Source organism: Anomalospiza imberbis, chromosome 3 (assembly GCF_031753505.1).
Source record: "Anomalospiza imberbis isolate Cuckoo-Finch-1a 21T00152 chromosome 3, ASM3175350v1, whole genome shotgun sequence".
Lineage (NCBI taxonomy): Eukaryota > Metazoa > Chordata > Aves > Passeriformes > Viduidae > Anomalospiza > Anomalospiza imberbis.
In genome coordinates, this window is record NC_089683.1 from 49,400,790 (window position 1) to 49,417,516 (window position 16,727).

Below are 16,727 nucleotides of genomic sequence, written 5' to 3' on the forward strand. Positions count from 1 at the left end.
CTTATATAAACTTGGAAATCCCAGTTGATGATTCACTTCTTCCTTCACCCTCCATATTTAGGGGGCTTTTTTTAAACAAACGGCCCATTTTAGTCATATTTTTAAACTATTTCAATATATTGACAGCAATGAGTATACCAAAAATTAAACTTACTTGTAAGTCTTCTGATTCCATGCATTTAACTTGCTGATAAGCCTTATATTTTAATTTCTTTTTCATAGGTTGTTGGAAACAAATCAAGCAGCCCTTTACCAGACATCAGTCAACTGAATTTACCATCAGCTATAATAATGAGAAGGAGACACCACAAAAGCTGGATCTGGTCACCAGTGACATGGCAGGTAACAGCTGCTCCCGCTAGGATGCATCCCTTTTGCTCTGTGTGCAGAGCTAGTAACAGGGAGAGGGATGGCCCAGCAATGTGACAAGCTTCAGCTCTTATGCAAGCTGAGGGTCAGGAACAGATTTATTCATGTTCATCCCAAATGTATAGTGAAGCAGCTATTATTAGGGAGGGAAAGACCCACTGTTTTGGAATTTTGTTTTCTTGGAGTTGTTGGAAAAATTTCCTGACTCTGAAATAGTTACAGCTGAAGGTAATGATGGAAGGCACTCAGGCATGGATGAAGTGCCAGAATGTGCCTAGGATAGGATTGCTTCCCTTTGCTGACTAATTTTTGTGTTTCTGTTTAAACACAAGTGTCTCCGGAAATGGGAAAAATTATGATGCCCCTTGCTGCTGATCAACTAGAAAAATTACTTGGTTTATGGTGGGATTTCATGCCTAGCTGGAAGTTGTGCTGAGATCCCTGTGCAGCTTTCCTGAACTATCTGGGAGATGAGGTCTCCTGAAGAGGAGGCAGGTAGATGAGAGAGAGGAAGTAAGCCAACCACAGCACTACTCTCCTGTGTTACCCTGGCTCCAGGTCACTGGATAGAGCAAATCCCAATGAAAGAGCATCAGAACTATTTGCATCCCAAAGGGATGATTTTTTAATTCATCCTCTTAGCACATCTTATCCCCCCTAGTCTAGTCTGTCTGGTAAGGCTAGTGAGACCAGCCATTTCATGGGATCAGTGATCAGCACTCTTGAAGAAAGATTAGTTTCCTATTTCCAGCCTCCAGACCTTAGAAATTCCTTAGAATTTCTTCATTGTGTTTGGCAGAGAAATACATTTAAAAAACAAATGGATGGTTACTGTAATTCCATATGGTGCTGCTCTCAATATCTTTCAAAGACAGTTTCAATCCTTTATAGAAACTTTCAATATATAAATATGCAGAGACCTATAAAGCAGTTTTAAGGAAAGAGAATGAATAAAGGTTGCTCACAAAATATTAGGTTTTTAGGTTCCCTGGCCATATCTAGGAAGTCTATGCTCTCTCCACCATCCCATCTTGCTGTGTTTGTGGGAAGCCTGAACTCTCAGCCTGGCTCAGGCACGTTCCCAGCCTTAGCATTTCACCTGTAGTCTCCTTAAAAAAAATAGGAAATAAGAATGTGAATGCAACCTAGAAATGTGCCATTTAATAATTTATTTGCAGAGAACACACAATTTGCATACAGGTTATCATGCTACATGGAATTCCCTTACTTGAGACCCCCAGCTGCCTGCTGGTTCCCAAAGGCAGCCAGGAGGAAGCCAAGATGCTCCATCCTGAGTGAGAGAGATTTCTGGGGATGGCGGCAGTATTGGTGGGGAGAGCTGCACTACTTACTTAGAGAAATATCATAACACCTTCACCCTACATGCTGAAGTTTGGGACACAGCCAGAAACTGCCAAAAAGATTCACAGGACATATGGGATCGAATTCGACGCTCATGTCAGATGAACTGCGATGCCAGAACAGAAACCGAGCTAACTTCTTCACGCCTGCATGAAAACACGATACTTTAGCAGTGTCATTTACTAGAGCTGTTCAGGCCACCCTTAGTATCTGTAAGAGATTGTCGCCAAAGCAAGAAAGTTAGAACGTTCACTTTTCTCATAATAGTATTGCTTGTTTTTTCAGGAAACCTTCTCGTTCAGATCTCCTCACATGGCAGCCTGGCACCTACCTTAGCTAGAGGCGCAAACACACACTTCTTGAGGCCGTGTTTCCTCCATCTCGCTCCTTGCTCCTGCTCAGGCTGTTTGCCTTAGGCCAGCTCTTTCCCTTTGACTGGGTGACTGCCCAGTTCCTCTGGCAGCACCATTCCCACTTCTCCCCCCAAGCTCATTCCCCCTGGCACGCCTGCAGCCGTGCTGAGCTGGCTTAGCACATTTCACACTTCCATTGACTCTCTTGGCTGCCGTTTTGCCTAACTTCATCCTTCTTGTCAGTCAGCTGCTGTGAGATGCCTTTTAAATAAAGCCGGCTCATTAAGAATCCTCTGGGCATTTTAATTATTCCAAAAGTGGAACACTCATTTTGGAGAACTTCTCGCTTGTGGATCTTCATGCCATGTCCTTTGTCCAGTTTGTTGCTAATATTTTGTTGACCTCACTCTTTTTTAGGGCTTTCAAGTATATTCCAGAAATGTTAACTTATTTGGGAGGGTAGGTGGGGAAAGGGAGGGAGTAGAAAAAGAGGTGGCAGATTGGAGCTTCTCCGTGGAAGAGTTTCTGCCATGTTCTGCAACTCTGGCTCGCTGAAGGAAGTTACAGGATCTGTGTTGGGAAAAGGTTTCCTCACATCCCCAGTAACCACACTTCTGATATAATAACAGAGTAGTTTTTCAATATAAAATACCTATCTATGCCTAAGTATTACATACGTAAGATAACCAGCCTATGCCTTATTGAGCATTTCATGCTTCCTTTTAGATTATCAGCAGCCTCTCATGATCGGAACTGGGACGGTAACGCGTAAAGGATCCACTTTTCGCCCCATGGACACCAAAGAGGAGGGAAGAAGGGGGAGTTCTGAGTTTGAAAATCACTATCACTGCCCTCACAGAGCTAACAGGCATGAATATGCTCTGCCCCTGACCAGCCAAGAGCCCGAGTACGCCACCCCCATCATAGAGCGGCACATAGCAAGAGAAAGCAATTTCCCCCCTGAGAGCGGCTACAACGTTCCTGTCGCCTCATCTCAGATACATTCCCTTACCGCTGGCAGCTTCTCCAGTTCGTGTAAAAACGACACCAGGAACGGAGACTATCAGACACCCCAGAGTGTCATAAACTACGACAAACCCAAAGTTAATGGTGTTCTGACCTCCGTGAGCTACAACACAGACTACCAGAAACCCCAGCAAACTGCTCTCGGGGGCGAGGGTTACTCCACGCCCAGAGACTGCCTAAAGCCCATAAGCCAGACAGCAATGACAGCTCTCTTGTGATTTGCCGAGCAGGAGCGGCACGGTGTGCAGGAACGTCACTGCACAGCTTTCTGAAGTGAAAACAGAGTTTGGAGGGACTCTGCTGTGGGAGGCAGAAGGCAAACAAGCCCTGTGTACATAATATTGCTGTCTTGCTGGGTTCTGACATCTGAAGAAAGCATATGCTGTTTATCACTGTTTATAGCAAGAGAGATGTTATCAGTGAAGACTGTACATCTTATTTTCTGTAACTGATCTCAGTGCTCCATTTGCAATGTGTGCAATTTGTACATAGCTTTTATTTAAGGAGAATTTCTTAGGTTTCCTTTTCACCTGGGGGTTTGAAAGGATTGCAGGAATGCCTATTTAAGAAAAACAGTCCTCTTTTTCTGTCTTTATCTTACCTGCTGCTGTACTGGCAGCTGTAAATGGTGTATCTTATGGTTGTGTTGATTCATTTCCTTTCCTATGATAACTGAAGATTGGGCTGTAGTTCTAACTGGGAGGATAGAAGTTAAACTTCTTGCTGTATAATGTGCATGAGAGAAGGCAGCTGAGTATTTAAATACTGTGCTCAAACACAACTTCCCAGCTGCTTTTTTAGCAGCAATTCTCACATGCTTGAATTTGATCTAGCGTACAAGCTGAGCCCATCGAACTTGCAATTCATGTTAGAAAACAGGTCGAAAGGCTGAAACTGGTTTTGGGTTCAAGCCATGGTTATCACTCCACAACAAGGAAAAAAAAAAAAAAAAAGAAAACAAAAAAACACCAAGACCAAACAACATATCCAATACCAGTTAATCTGGAGAAGTTATTTTAATTTTTTTTTTTATTTAGGAAGTGTGTGTATAACCAAAATGTGAATTTACAGCTGAGAAGTCAATGCTGTTCAAGCCCCAGCTGATTCTTTTGCTGCTAAAACTATAAGGAAATATGTTTCTTGGCACAAAGCAGTAAACTTCCTGAACTCTTCATTTCTCCATTAGGTATTTTTCTGTTACACAAATTCAGTGTAACATTTCTCTTAGAAGTATTTCAACTAACTGAAACACAGTGTGTGTATGGGTTACTGTTGCAGTTAAATTTGCAAGACACCAGATCAGCACTGTTGTTTTGGATTAGTTTTTCTTTTGCAGCTAATGTTTCCCTTAGTTCCGTTTTCAGACAAACTTGAAAAAGCTTGGGATTGGGTGCAATGTACGCACAGTAGCTGACTCCTCTTTCAGCAGGGGCAGCTTTGGAGCAGAACAGCTTCTGGTCATGACTGGGACCATTCACTGCCCTTCTACCTCCAGGACTTGGGGCATTTCTTTGAATTCAAAAGCTTGTCCTAAAATGTCAAGAAGCTATATACTTCTGTGAAGAAAGAATGGTGCTATACTTAAAGCACAAGGTTGGGAAACGAGACCAGTAAAACCTGAGCTCTGGGAAAGCCGCTCTTTGAAGGCCCTCCCTTTATTTCCTTGTATATAAACGGGATGATTTGGAAAGGACGCGAGGAAGATTGATCAGTCTGTTTGCAGAGTGCTTTCAGATCTCTGGGTGGAAAGTGCTGTCAGAGGACAGACTGGTTGCAGTGGTACTGCTCACAAATACTGGAACTCCGGCCAGACCTGAACTTCAGGCAAGCTCTGAGTGGGTTCTTTGCATACCCTTGTTTTGTGGCCTCAGGTGGTGCCATTCCCCCACGCTGCCGCACCGTGCATGCGATTCCCGTGCAGAGAAGAAAGAGTCAAGGTAACCTCGTAGCCTTCCTGTGTTTGCTGTCAATACAGTTTCTGTGAAATGTCTAAAACACCTCAGGTCCTGAAGTGAAACAGCAGCAGCCTGTTTGTTAGACCGAGCTGGGCGGTGTTGTTTACCTTCTGTTGTTTACATGTCTGTGTAAATAAAGAACACTGGTATTTGTAAATCAGCCACACAGGCCTGCCACTTCACTCGGTGACTTGATTATCGCTGCACGCCCACTCCCGCCACAAACCCTGCAGGGTGACAAGGAAGTGTTCCTTACACCCTGCAAAAGTGCCAGTTGCACTGCTGCAATTCATGGCTCCAGTGTGGCAGGCTAAAAAAGATTCTCTCAGTGCCCCATTTAGCCCAAATTTTCTGTCTGTAAGCTCTAGAGAAGAACCCACAAACAAATTCCTGCGCCAAACCCTGCTGCAGGATGCATATGATTGAGGAAAGGACGAGGATGCCCTCCTGATGAGCTTGAAACCAATCCTCTGCCTACACAACTAATTAGCCTGACTTGTCACTTGACAAACAAGTCGGTAATCAGGCCTATTCCCCACCTAATGAGGCAGCTAAGGAACACAGCAATGCAAGGGGACCAGGCAGCAGATGACACTACTTGTATTATAATGAACTTTTTGCATATTTCTGCCACATGCTTGGCACATTAGCAACATGGTACAAGTGTCAAAAGCTTCTTGGCAGAAGCATCCACCCATTTCTGCTGTCATTCAAACCCATCTTAACACAGCTGATTTAGCCTAATAATGGAAAGTTTGGTCTCAATTTGCACCTTGCTTTCATCCTCACCCCCCTCAGAAGTAACCCAACAAACCTGCAAAGCCGGGTTAAAATAGATCCCCAGACATCTTCAGCCTCCCTTCACAGTGGCTTGGTGCTGACAGGGACAGAGGCAGCACATCTCCTGGTCACTGCCATGGTGGTTCATGGTTCACATCTGAGTGGCTGCTGAGCATGGTTAACACTAAAAGCCTCAGGCCTCTCCACCTTGGCCTAGGAAGGTTTTAGCAACCCTAGTAGCAGATACGCAAGGGAGCTTCCTACCCCATGTCTTTGTATCCTAGTGGTGGTAGAGATACAAAATCCTGGTGTAGGAATGAAAGAGGATTGCTTGAATCTTACCAGTGCCCATGCCCATCCTCGTGTGCATCCTCTGAATGGCTTTTTACATACTGATACATCAAACTCCAGCTTGTCTACATAAGCCTGTCCTCACTGCCAAAGCCAGATGCACAGGCAGCCTTATAAAACACCCCAGGTTTAAAAACCTTTGTTCCACAGTGAAGGTTAGAGTATGCACTATTTTGGGACATTTCCACACTCAGAAGGCCTATTAGCTGTGGATCTCTCTCCAGCATCTCTAGAGATTGTGTGAGAGCAGAGTCTGATCCTCTAGTCAATGGAGACTTTCAGTGGTATTTTGATACCAAACCTCTTCCCCAAGCAGCCACTCCCAGTGGGTTGGAACAGAAAAGCCAAGCCAGAGTCCACAAGAAGGTTAAATATTAACAGCTCCTGGCACTTAGGACCTGCCTGTGCCATTGCTATTGACAGCAAGTCGCTGACTTTGCTGGGAACAGGGGCAGCCCTGTAACTGCATGTCTGACTGAGAGAACTGAAGGAGGTGACTCTTGAGGTAATAAAGTGTAAAAAATGGTGTCAGCTACCTACAACTCAAACCAAAAAATGACAGCATGCATTTCCAGCTGGTGCCTTATATTTAAAACACAAACAATTTCCAAAAAAAAACCACCTCCAACAAAGGTTCCAAAAATACCACAGCAAAATCACAAATTTTCTTTGCCTTGACAGGAAAATAGATCACAAATTCTTATTTCTTCTATCAAGTACCTTTCTAATGCTCAATACAAAAGACTTTTTTCCAATCAAGAGTAATTCTAAAGAGTATTTTTCTATTTCTTTTAGTTGCTAAACATCAGATATTAAACCTTACCTTAGTACCTACCACAATCTTTACATCCAACAGGCAATAGGTTAAAATTAGCCCTAGACTGGAATTAAGATTTCCTGGCTCAGGGTATGTCCTGGTTAGAACATCATCTGCTCTCTTTTTATGATCTTTGGATCAACAGCCTGGCCTCAGCTCCCTCTCCAGACACCATCCACAGGATGGGTTCAACCAGCTCGGTAGCCCACTCATTACATACAGCGGTCTGCAGAGATGGGGGCATGCAGGGAAAGCCCTGAGGCTATTCTGCACCCCTGGCATCTGAGGAGTGTTGTGAGCTAAAATGGCAGCAGTCACAGCAGTGTCTCTAGCACCTGTGTGTTAAGTGGCAGATCCCTGCCTCCTTATTTTGAAACAGGAGGTTGGATTCGAATCACTAGAAACAGCTTGGTGAATCCCATGACTGGTCTGCATTATTGGCATGGCTAAAACCTGGGAAGATTTAGTTTTTAATACAGACTTCCTTCAGACTTTTCCCACTGACTGCCAGAGAATTGGCAGTCCTTCACTTCATGGACAGATTTTAGTGGAACCCTGTCAGAAGCAATAAACATTCCCTACACAGGATAGGAATATTAGGCTAAAGGTCCCACTACAGAACCTATCTGTGTTTACCTGTTTGGTAGATCACTATCATTAAAACAAAAAGTGAAAAAATGAAGAGAGTTCTAAGAAGGGAGTCTGTTGTCTCAAAGCAGTCCTGCAGGATCAGAGGCCCACTGAAAAGTAACCTTGTAGAAATCCATCTGTATTCTTCTGTCCACCCTCTCTCAGGGTAAAGCTTTGCTCAGCAAGTGGACCTCTTAAAGGCTCCCCAGCCTGTAATCAGGCCAGACCGAAGGAATGACAAGGTTATGTTGTTGCATTCCTTTTTCCTTATTATTTTCCAAAATAAAATTGTGTGCTGCCCTTTTCTTTCCAATGTCAGCTATGATGTAAGTTTGTCCTGACCTCCAGCCTACACTGTGATAAGTACAGTGTGAAAGCAGAATTTACCGTTTAATTTGAAACTCATCAGTTTGTTGATACCTACATTGAAAATTACCCTGCCATAGCTGTGTGGGGTTAACAAGACTACCAGTGCATTGCCTATGAATTACTGAAGATAGAGTGAGTTTTATAGAACATACTTATTTAAAAGGAAGGTGCCATTTCTGCACAACCAGTTTCAAACTTAAAATAGAAACCTCTCCTCAGGGCTTCCTTTTTTTGAAGCCCCTTCCTCCCCCCGGTACAGTCCTACAATCCATTAAGGACATGCGACAAGGAGTCAGATAAAGTATTTCTAAACTAGATAAAGACAAGAGGGAAGACATCCTTAGTTGGAGAAAATTCCTGCTACCCATGATAAGGAGGATCTCTCACATCTAACTTTCTGTGCTATCTCATTGTATAGTCTGGACATGAGAATTTCGAGACTTTCATTCAAATGTCACCAATTTGTTTAGGCTTTGCCTCACATTAAGTGGCTGGAAGTCCTGAAAAACCTTTGCCATCTACAGTAGGCAAAGGTTATTTAGTAACCTCTTGTCCTGGGCTGAGTTAATTCATTACTTAGACACTCACAGCACAGCTACTGCTCTGCCATGTGACATCCAAGAGATTATCATCCTGTTTATTTTTGTATAGTCACAAGTACAAAAAAGATAAATCCAGGAAGGAGACAACTTAATCAAGTTAAAGGACAACATATTTTTTTACCATAGTAAAAAATGAAAGTCAACAAATATGACATAGTAGTTTTACTAAGGCATTTGTGCCCTGAATAATCACCCTGAACAGACCTCAACAATCCATAATTTTGACTAGACACAGAATTTTTAACAGACTTTACTAGAAACGCTCCCTTGTATTATTAATGTATTCATAATCTGCATTATTGGCTAACCCAAAGAGGAACAGTACCCTGAATACCCAGCATTTCCTCCTACTAAGTCTGAGCTACCAAAAAGAATGAGAAAACTTACAAATATAACAAATTATTCAAAGCTTGTAACATTCTCTCAGCCAAATGAGATGACAACAGACAATAATAGACTTTGAAAACACATATATGTTGCCTACTAGAAGGCAGGCAAAAAGGTAGGGAGGGAGCCAAAATTCTAGGCTTAAGAGAAACACCAAGACAAATTTAAATCAAACAATATAAAAACACATAACAATGGGTGATGCCTGAGCCGTGACAGGGAAGTCATCAGAAGTCTTCCTCCATGAGGAATGGCAGATAACAGAGAAGATGATGATGCTTGCCATAAAACAAGGGGAGAAAAGACCCAGAAAGACAGTAATATTACCCACCAGCCTGGCCATGGTCTGAACAATTTAACCCACTGAGCATATACTAGAAACTAGTCTTTACAACTGTGTTTTGTGCATCCTTATTTCTCTGGCCCAGGCAAACACCATTTCACAGATGGGCGAACTGAGATAGACAACTATGCTGCCACCTGTCCAGAGCTGTAGCAACAAATCAAACATATCCAAAAATGCAAAGGCCTCTGAAAACACCAACCACAAACCTGTGAAAAGTCCTCTGTTGAGCAGGGAAAGACAGGAGTGATAAAGACTAAGATGAGCTAGCAGACCTCACTTGAAGAGGCAGCTTTTCTTCACATCTATGGCTAAGCTTTTTATCCTTAAGTGACACCATCTGTTCTGACAGACAGTTTTATAAAATTTGAATAAGGTGACCTGGATAAAGCATGCCTGTTATATGGAAATGCTAGTGTCATACGTGGATGTGAAAATGTTGTGGATGGTTCGCGCATCGAGCACTTTCAGTGTCTCATCATAAAAGGCCACACAAGCCTTTTCTGACAAGCCACAACACAAAGCAAGCCATGCTTTTGATAACAATGCTGCAATAAGTCTTCTACTATCTTACAAAGACCTTGCAGATGGCATTCATACTCCTTAAAGTATTAATGTATAGAGGTAACTTTTTAACATAGGAAGTCATGGTCCATACTCCCCCTTTATAATAAAACTGCATCACTGTACAAGGACCAGCAGCAAGGACATAAATATGTCTCTGCAGACAGGTCTACTGATCACCTGGTTAATGGCAACAAACAAGGCCTGCAGACTGGACTATCATTTGGTGGTCTCTGGAAGGGAGCACCAGTAGAGAAAAGACAATGGTGGGTCAACGTGAACTGACCTTCCTCTTTCTCCAACCAAGAGGCTTTTGTCTGAACCTGGACTAGAGCAAAACACAATTGTAATCTCTTTTTTTCCTGCTTCTCCTCACCTGTCCTGACCATGGGCAGTCTCTGTTCCAGCAAAGATTCCAGGAATGTGACAAGGCTGGTTCAGTACCATGGTTGAAGGGCACTGGCAAAGCGCAGGCAGAAGTATTTACGAACCTACCTGGCATCTCACTTCATGTTTTATCAGTGCATTTGGTCCCTTCTTCTGGAAAACCTTAACCCATCCACAAACAAGAGATAAAACATTTCACTGCTTCTCTCTGAGCTTGTAAGAGAGCAGAGCACTCATTTTTTAAAGTAATTGATGGGGATAATCAAGTGTTTTTTAGCAAGTCATGAATGCAGAGCTGTATGTAATTATACTTGTCTGTGTTTATGAGTGTTTGGACATAAATTTCACTGATATATAGAGAGGACAATTTTTAACTGTAATGTGCCATCTGCAAACTACTTGCTACAGGATATCAATTAGACTGGATGTTAATTATTTTAAGATTATATGTTTCTAGAAATAGTTCTAATGAATACAGTTTTTATATTTTTTAAATTAAAAAACCACAACCAACCAACCAAAGCACAAAAAAAACAACCCATGAAAAATAGGTTCTGTTTCTCAAAGGTTTGTTAATGCTAAAGATTGGAAGGAAGATGCTGCCCCCTCTTGGCACCACACACAGATGCAAGTACTTTGCACGGAAAAAGAAGATTCTGGTCACCAATTGCAATTACCAAGTAATAGACAAGTTTGGAAGTGGAAAACAGCATAAAAAACTGACACAGCTCCAAGTACATTTGCCTACTTACCCCGACCAAGATAACCCCATTAACTTAGTAAGATATGGGGGTCATAATACATAGAATTGCCATCTTATTTTAAAATAAAATTTGTAATATGTGACCTGGATTTAAAATACTACTTAAAATAATACTTCAAGGAGCACCCTAATTCTGCTGGCTTCCTGAATTGCCTTATAACACCCCACATCTCTCACAAATTAGGAGAACATCTAAACTGGCACACTGGATAAAAAAGGAAGATCAAATAAACATGAAAGCCTGCAGTAGCACTCTATTACAGCTATACAGAAATCCCCCTTTATCATTTATAGAAAGTAAGTTTCTCTGTTCCAAGCCACCCTCAGAAGCTGAGGGTACCCATGGCAGGGTTTAAATTGTAGCACCCATGGGTAATCCCTTCTGACAGAACCACAGACTACCACGCAAATTATAAATTAAACCAAGAGGAACCGGTGCATTTATGGGCATAACTCAAAGGCTTCACTTCTACAAGAGGATCAGCATGGGCAACCTATAGCAACCTTCTTCCCTGACCTTCAGCAGAAGAAGAGTCAACAGTGGCAAACTCTCTACAGGTTGTTCCAGCAGGGATTGAATAGGGACACTCCATTTCTTATTGAAAGGGAAAGCATTCAAGTCAAGGACATTTCCAGCAGTGTAAGCCCAGTGGACTAAATGTGTAACTATTCCAGTTCATGGCCTTTAATGCTTCCATTCCTCTAAAGAAATTGATGGCAGACAGAAACACTTGGGCAACAGCAAGTAAAGTAACATTAGAAAAAATATTTTCATGGGAATCAGACTTATTTCATTTGACAGAAGTAATATCGATGCAAATATTTAGACAGTTCATAGGCAAATTAAGATGTAATCAAAAGGATTTACAAAGATTTACAGATATATTTGAAGACTTGCAGTTTTAACAGAAAAGTTACCAGCTGTCTCCCAAGCACCCCTGACTTCCAGCACTACAGGCTATCAAAACATGTCTGTGAATGCCTGTACTTTCATTTGTATTTACATTTTTCTAACCTCCTGATTGAGACCCAGCCATTGAAAATCAGGCAGCAGAGAGCTGATGGCCCCACAACTGATACAGGAGAAGCTGGGGAGCCAGCTAAGGTTGCAGTGCTTTTGCATTTCAAAAAGGAAATTTAAAGAAATACAGATGCCAAAAATTCTGATGGGAACTGTGATCACTATCTCCAGTAGAAAGTTACAAAATAAAACTGTAACCAGTTCTCCTGGGATCAATACATGGACTTTTAAAACACCTCTCATAAGGGACTGAAGAGCATACTCCTACAGAGCCTTCAAAACATTGGCAGCTCCAATGCTTAACCTAGGTAGAGCTGGAAAACACAAGCCTTAGAACATGAGGCAGAAGGCTGACAGAGACACCAAATAATTTGGACAGCTGATTGAATCAAACACTTGTATAGAGTGCAGAAAATTTACCCAAGTGACTTAAAGTTTTCACCTAGGAAATGAAAATCCTTGAAAAATACTACTTAGCCTTTTTCAACTATTTGACTCAGAAGCATCACGTCCTACACAGAAGCAGGCATCACAAGCAGATTCCAAAATACTTCTGTGGGAAGGGAACACCAGGTGAACAGAGTAGCTAGGACAAGGCTATTCTAAAGCATTAAAAGCAATATGAGAAAAGAAAATCCATAAGAAAAGAAAATCCAAAGAAATTGATTATTTCTCTTTCAAAGTCAGCATGTTTTCCACTTCTCAACTCATCGGTTCCCTTACAAGTGCATAACTTCTAAAGAATCTGGAACTGTGTCCTATTGGAAAAGACAGACTAGATAAGGTGATAATATTTTCCAATTATTGTAGTGTAAAATTCAAGCTTATAAAGGCAAGCTTGAAATATGTTAGCCCATTTTTTTTTCAGGCCATTGAGCTGAGGTTTTAATCAGCAAAACCAGACTTCTTACACATATCCTAAGTCAGGACGCATTTCTCTTCCTGTCACGTGTGGGTCTTTGAGGAAAAAAATGCAGAGGACTCTTCAGTGACCACAGTTGCTGGGAGCAGCCTCTGAGCTCCTTCAGCAGGACACTGGAACACAAAGAAATTTTGAATGATCTTCTTTGACCTCAGGTAACATAAAGAAGTAATTTTGTTTCTCCTCTTTCTATCATCTTCATTCATAGCTGCCTCTATTCCTCATTTTGTTTTACAACAACTCTAGCTAGATTTCTCCCCTTTCCCTCTTCCTTCCATCTGCTGAAGTCACCCATATCTAAAACCTCCTAAAAAATTTAGAGCTAAAAAAATAAATAGTTAACAGTTTCAACCCTCACCAATTGTACATTCTATGTCTTTTCATCCAACATGACTCAGCCTTGTCTATTGAGACAGTTCCCACGCTCACAGTTTTCTGCCCTCTGCTTACACACTCCCAGTAAGCACTACCATAATTATACTACTACCAGTTACCACAGCACTGCCTTTCACTTGAGCTCTCTGCTCATTCAGGTGAACTTCATGCTTTAGGGTGAGATGACTACTCCAGTATAGGTGAGAGATTATTTCTTTTACAATATAATTTAAAACACAAAACAGACACTCAATCTGAACAAAAGGACTTAAACATCAGGACTAAAAGTTGTAACTTAAAGGGAAGTGTTTTCTAACTGCAGTGGAAAACTTTGAATATTTCAAAATGCATGGAAAACAAACAAACACCAACAAAAAAAAAGAGAGATAAAGTGCAGTTTCCACAATTGTAGCCCAATTACTTAACTCTTTGACAGGTGTAGGTCTTTATAGCTCTTCCTAGTCAAGGGCTTCAGAATATTTGTGGCATACAGTCAGACACTGCAAATATTTTTTGTTTTTTAACTGAAAAACATTCAGCAGAAAATGCATCTCAATGAAATTTGAGACATGTCCTGTAACTGTATCTATCAAAAAATTGTATTTTGCTCTTAACTATTGCCAGCCAAGACTAGATTAGAGTGAAACTTCACATTATGCTGTTTTGGTTTTCCCCATATTAGCTTTTTGGCCAGGTGTGGACTACACGCTTAACAGACAAAAAACACACACATGCTTGGGTCTTTTTTATATGTAAAAAGAGAAGAAAATTAAATACAACTCTGAATTAGGTGCAGAAATCATTGCAATGCAGAAGAGTATATTTATTTACAGTCTAATAAAAATATATTATATTCAGCTTAGCTAGGTGTATACATGTTTTGCAAAATGTTCTATCTGCTACAGAAATGAGAGTAACCCATAATGTACTTATGTTTGAACAAATACAATAAATACCTGCATTTTGTTTGATACAACTGTGGATTAACATATATTGAGATGGATACAAACCCTCTTCACTGCCAAGAATACACTTCTACACAGGAAATACTACATACAACCTTTGATCAGAGTTAAATTTATTGCCGTAAAGCACTTTCCTTATCTTACATGCTTTTATTTAACATTGGTCCCAGATGCCAACAAACACTGTCCACCTTTAGCTTAAAATACAATTGTCTTACTGAAGATTTTAATAGGAAAGGAATTATATACTAAAAAAATTGAAAAATTATCTTTAGAATATTATTTTATTTTTTTAAGTAAAAATATATATACACACACAAGTAAACTGTTTTACACTTTAAAAAATAAAAATGAAGTCTGAACACTGACTTTCCTCAGAAATTCTTCCAAGTCTAACTCATTCAACCTCTGGGAATCAGCAGGACTGAGTTTTCCAGTTAACTGGCAAAGGGGAGAATACACATTTGTCCATTGAATCTGGAAATCTCAACTTGCAGAACTTTTCTCAGTTTAAATATTAATCTCTAAGCATTTCAGTATGATTGCAAATAAACCAGTATGTTAAATCAGGTGGTAACTAGTACAGCGTCCGTGGAAACAGACTGTAGTGTCTGAGTGAAATCCTCCCATCCACAGCTTCCTAAACAAAGATTATAAAAACTGCTGGGAAGGAAATCTGGTGATAATTTACTGCTACCTGATATGTCTACTCCCAGTCATTTTCCTCAGCAACTGTTCCTTCTGTTGATCTCATATAAAGAAGAGCAGAGAAAAGGTCTAGCAGATGAAGAAGAGAGCACAGCATCACGTGAAAATGGCAGACAAGGAATGTTAGGAAAATAACTCTAGAAACATTCTTCCACTTCAGGCTAAAACTGATCAAACGCATTGAACAGAAAATACAGTGTGCCATTAAGTAAGGAAGAAAAAAATAAATAAAAAATTTCACCTTTCCCTCAAATAAAGGGAAACTGTACAGGAAAATTGAATGTCTTTTAAAAAAAATTACAAGACTAGTTGGACAAGTCTAATTTCTAAGAATTGCAGGAAGATTCCACACAGCAATGATTTTCAAAGACAAGATGACCACAACTTAGCTTTCAACTGTCTCTTCCTGACAGAGAGGACACTGTGTGTTCCAGGCCACAGACAGTTTCAGAGTGCACTCTGCTTGAGTAGCTGTGGGAAAAACACAAATCTGGATGCAAAAGTTCTGGCAGTGGATTCATCTGCTAACACAGAGCCAATGTGTCCTCAAGTTTCTGAAGCTTCAGAAAAAGAAACATGCCTGGGGACCTGTTTCTTCTTCACACAGCTTTATTTTTAAATACTAGTTTCTGTTCGGTGAAAACTGTACAGCCTTGACTATTTTAAAAACCTTCAACAGTATGCTGTACGACAAACACTAGTATAAAAAATGAACCAAATAATGTTACTCCACTGAGTAAGTGAAGCTCATGCACACGCACACACACAAAATGATCGTGTAAATAGCGAAGTTAAGGGATTTATAAATAGCAAAATCTTTGAATAAAGTATATACATTTTTAGGCTTTTTCTATAAACATATAAATATATATAGTGCTCCTAGGAGAGACAAGGTAACTGTGTTCTACATCACAACTTAGAACATAAGTTTAATTGATGTTACTCTAAAGGCCTTTGATGTTTTTCCTTATGTATTTATACCCCACACAGTTAACACTTGCAAAGATATCTTTTCACTTTAGTTCCTCTTTCAATGTACAAAACCATTTTACGTTACAGTTCAACAGCCTGCAGAGCAGTGAAAAGTAAAGATGGCACTGCATGCTGAAATAGTAAGTGCAAAGACAATGTAGAGCTTGTCTGTGGAGTGTGCTGCACTTCAACAAGAGAGCTACAAATGGAGCATGAGAGACTGCTCAAGACACCATTCTCAACCTCCCCACCTGCAGACACACCAGGGGCCTTTAGATGCACACCAATAAAAAACTATTTTAAGATACACTGCTCTCACAAAGGAAGTAACATTTTGCTTCAACAGTAAGACAATTATAGGTTAATAGGACTGCCATAACATAACACAGGTAGGGCCAGGCACCATATGACTCTGAGAACATCCTGTAAGGTACTGTGCACTCAACTTCTACTTCTTTAAGGACCATTTTAATGTCAAATGAGTATGTTCAGTACCCATCAAAAGCACTCATTATTTCATAAGGCAAAGCTAACGATGACCAAGTCAAATAACTCTGCATTAACAGTAACCATATCCATTCAAAAGCAAACATTAAATTGATGATGCTCATAAAAAATATCAAAGGGCTCACATTAATTGTGAGTAATTTTTCAATTAATTTCACTTTTAAAACCCCATACTACTCTGTTTAACTACTTTTGGAGC

The 16,727-nt window shown here is 40.6% G+C and overlaps 1 protein-coding gene across 2 annotated transcripts in view; it reads left to right on the top strand.

Annotated features, from left to right (window-relative positions):
* The window catches only part of DCBLD1 (discoidin, CUB and LCCL domain containing 1), a 46,165-nt gene extending 40,940 nt beyond the window's left edge, over positions 1 to 5,225 (top strand). For both annotated transcript variants that reach the window (XM_068184353.1, XM_068184354.1), the window contains exons 14-15: positions 223 to 342; positions 2,811 to 5,225. In XM_068184353.1, the coding sequence (XP_068040454.1) occupies positions 223 to 342; positions 2,811 to 3,328 (638 nt within the window). In that variant the 3' untranslated portion in view covers positions 3,329 to 5,225. The remainder of the gene's footprint in view (positions 1 to 222; positions 343 to 2,810) is intronic.
* The last annotated feature ends 11,502 nt before the right edge of the window (positions 5,226 to 16,727 follow it).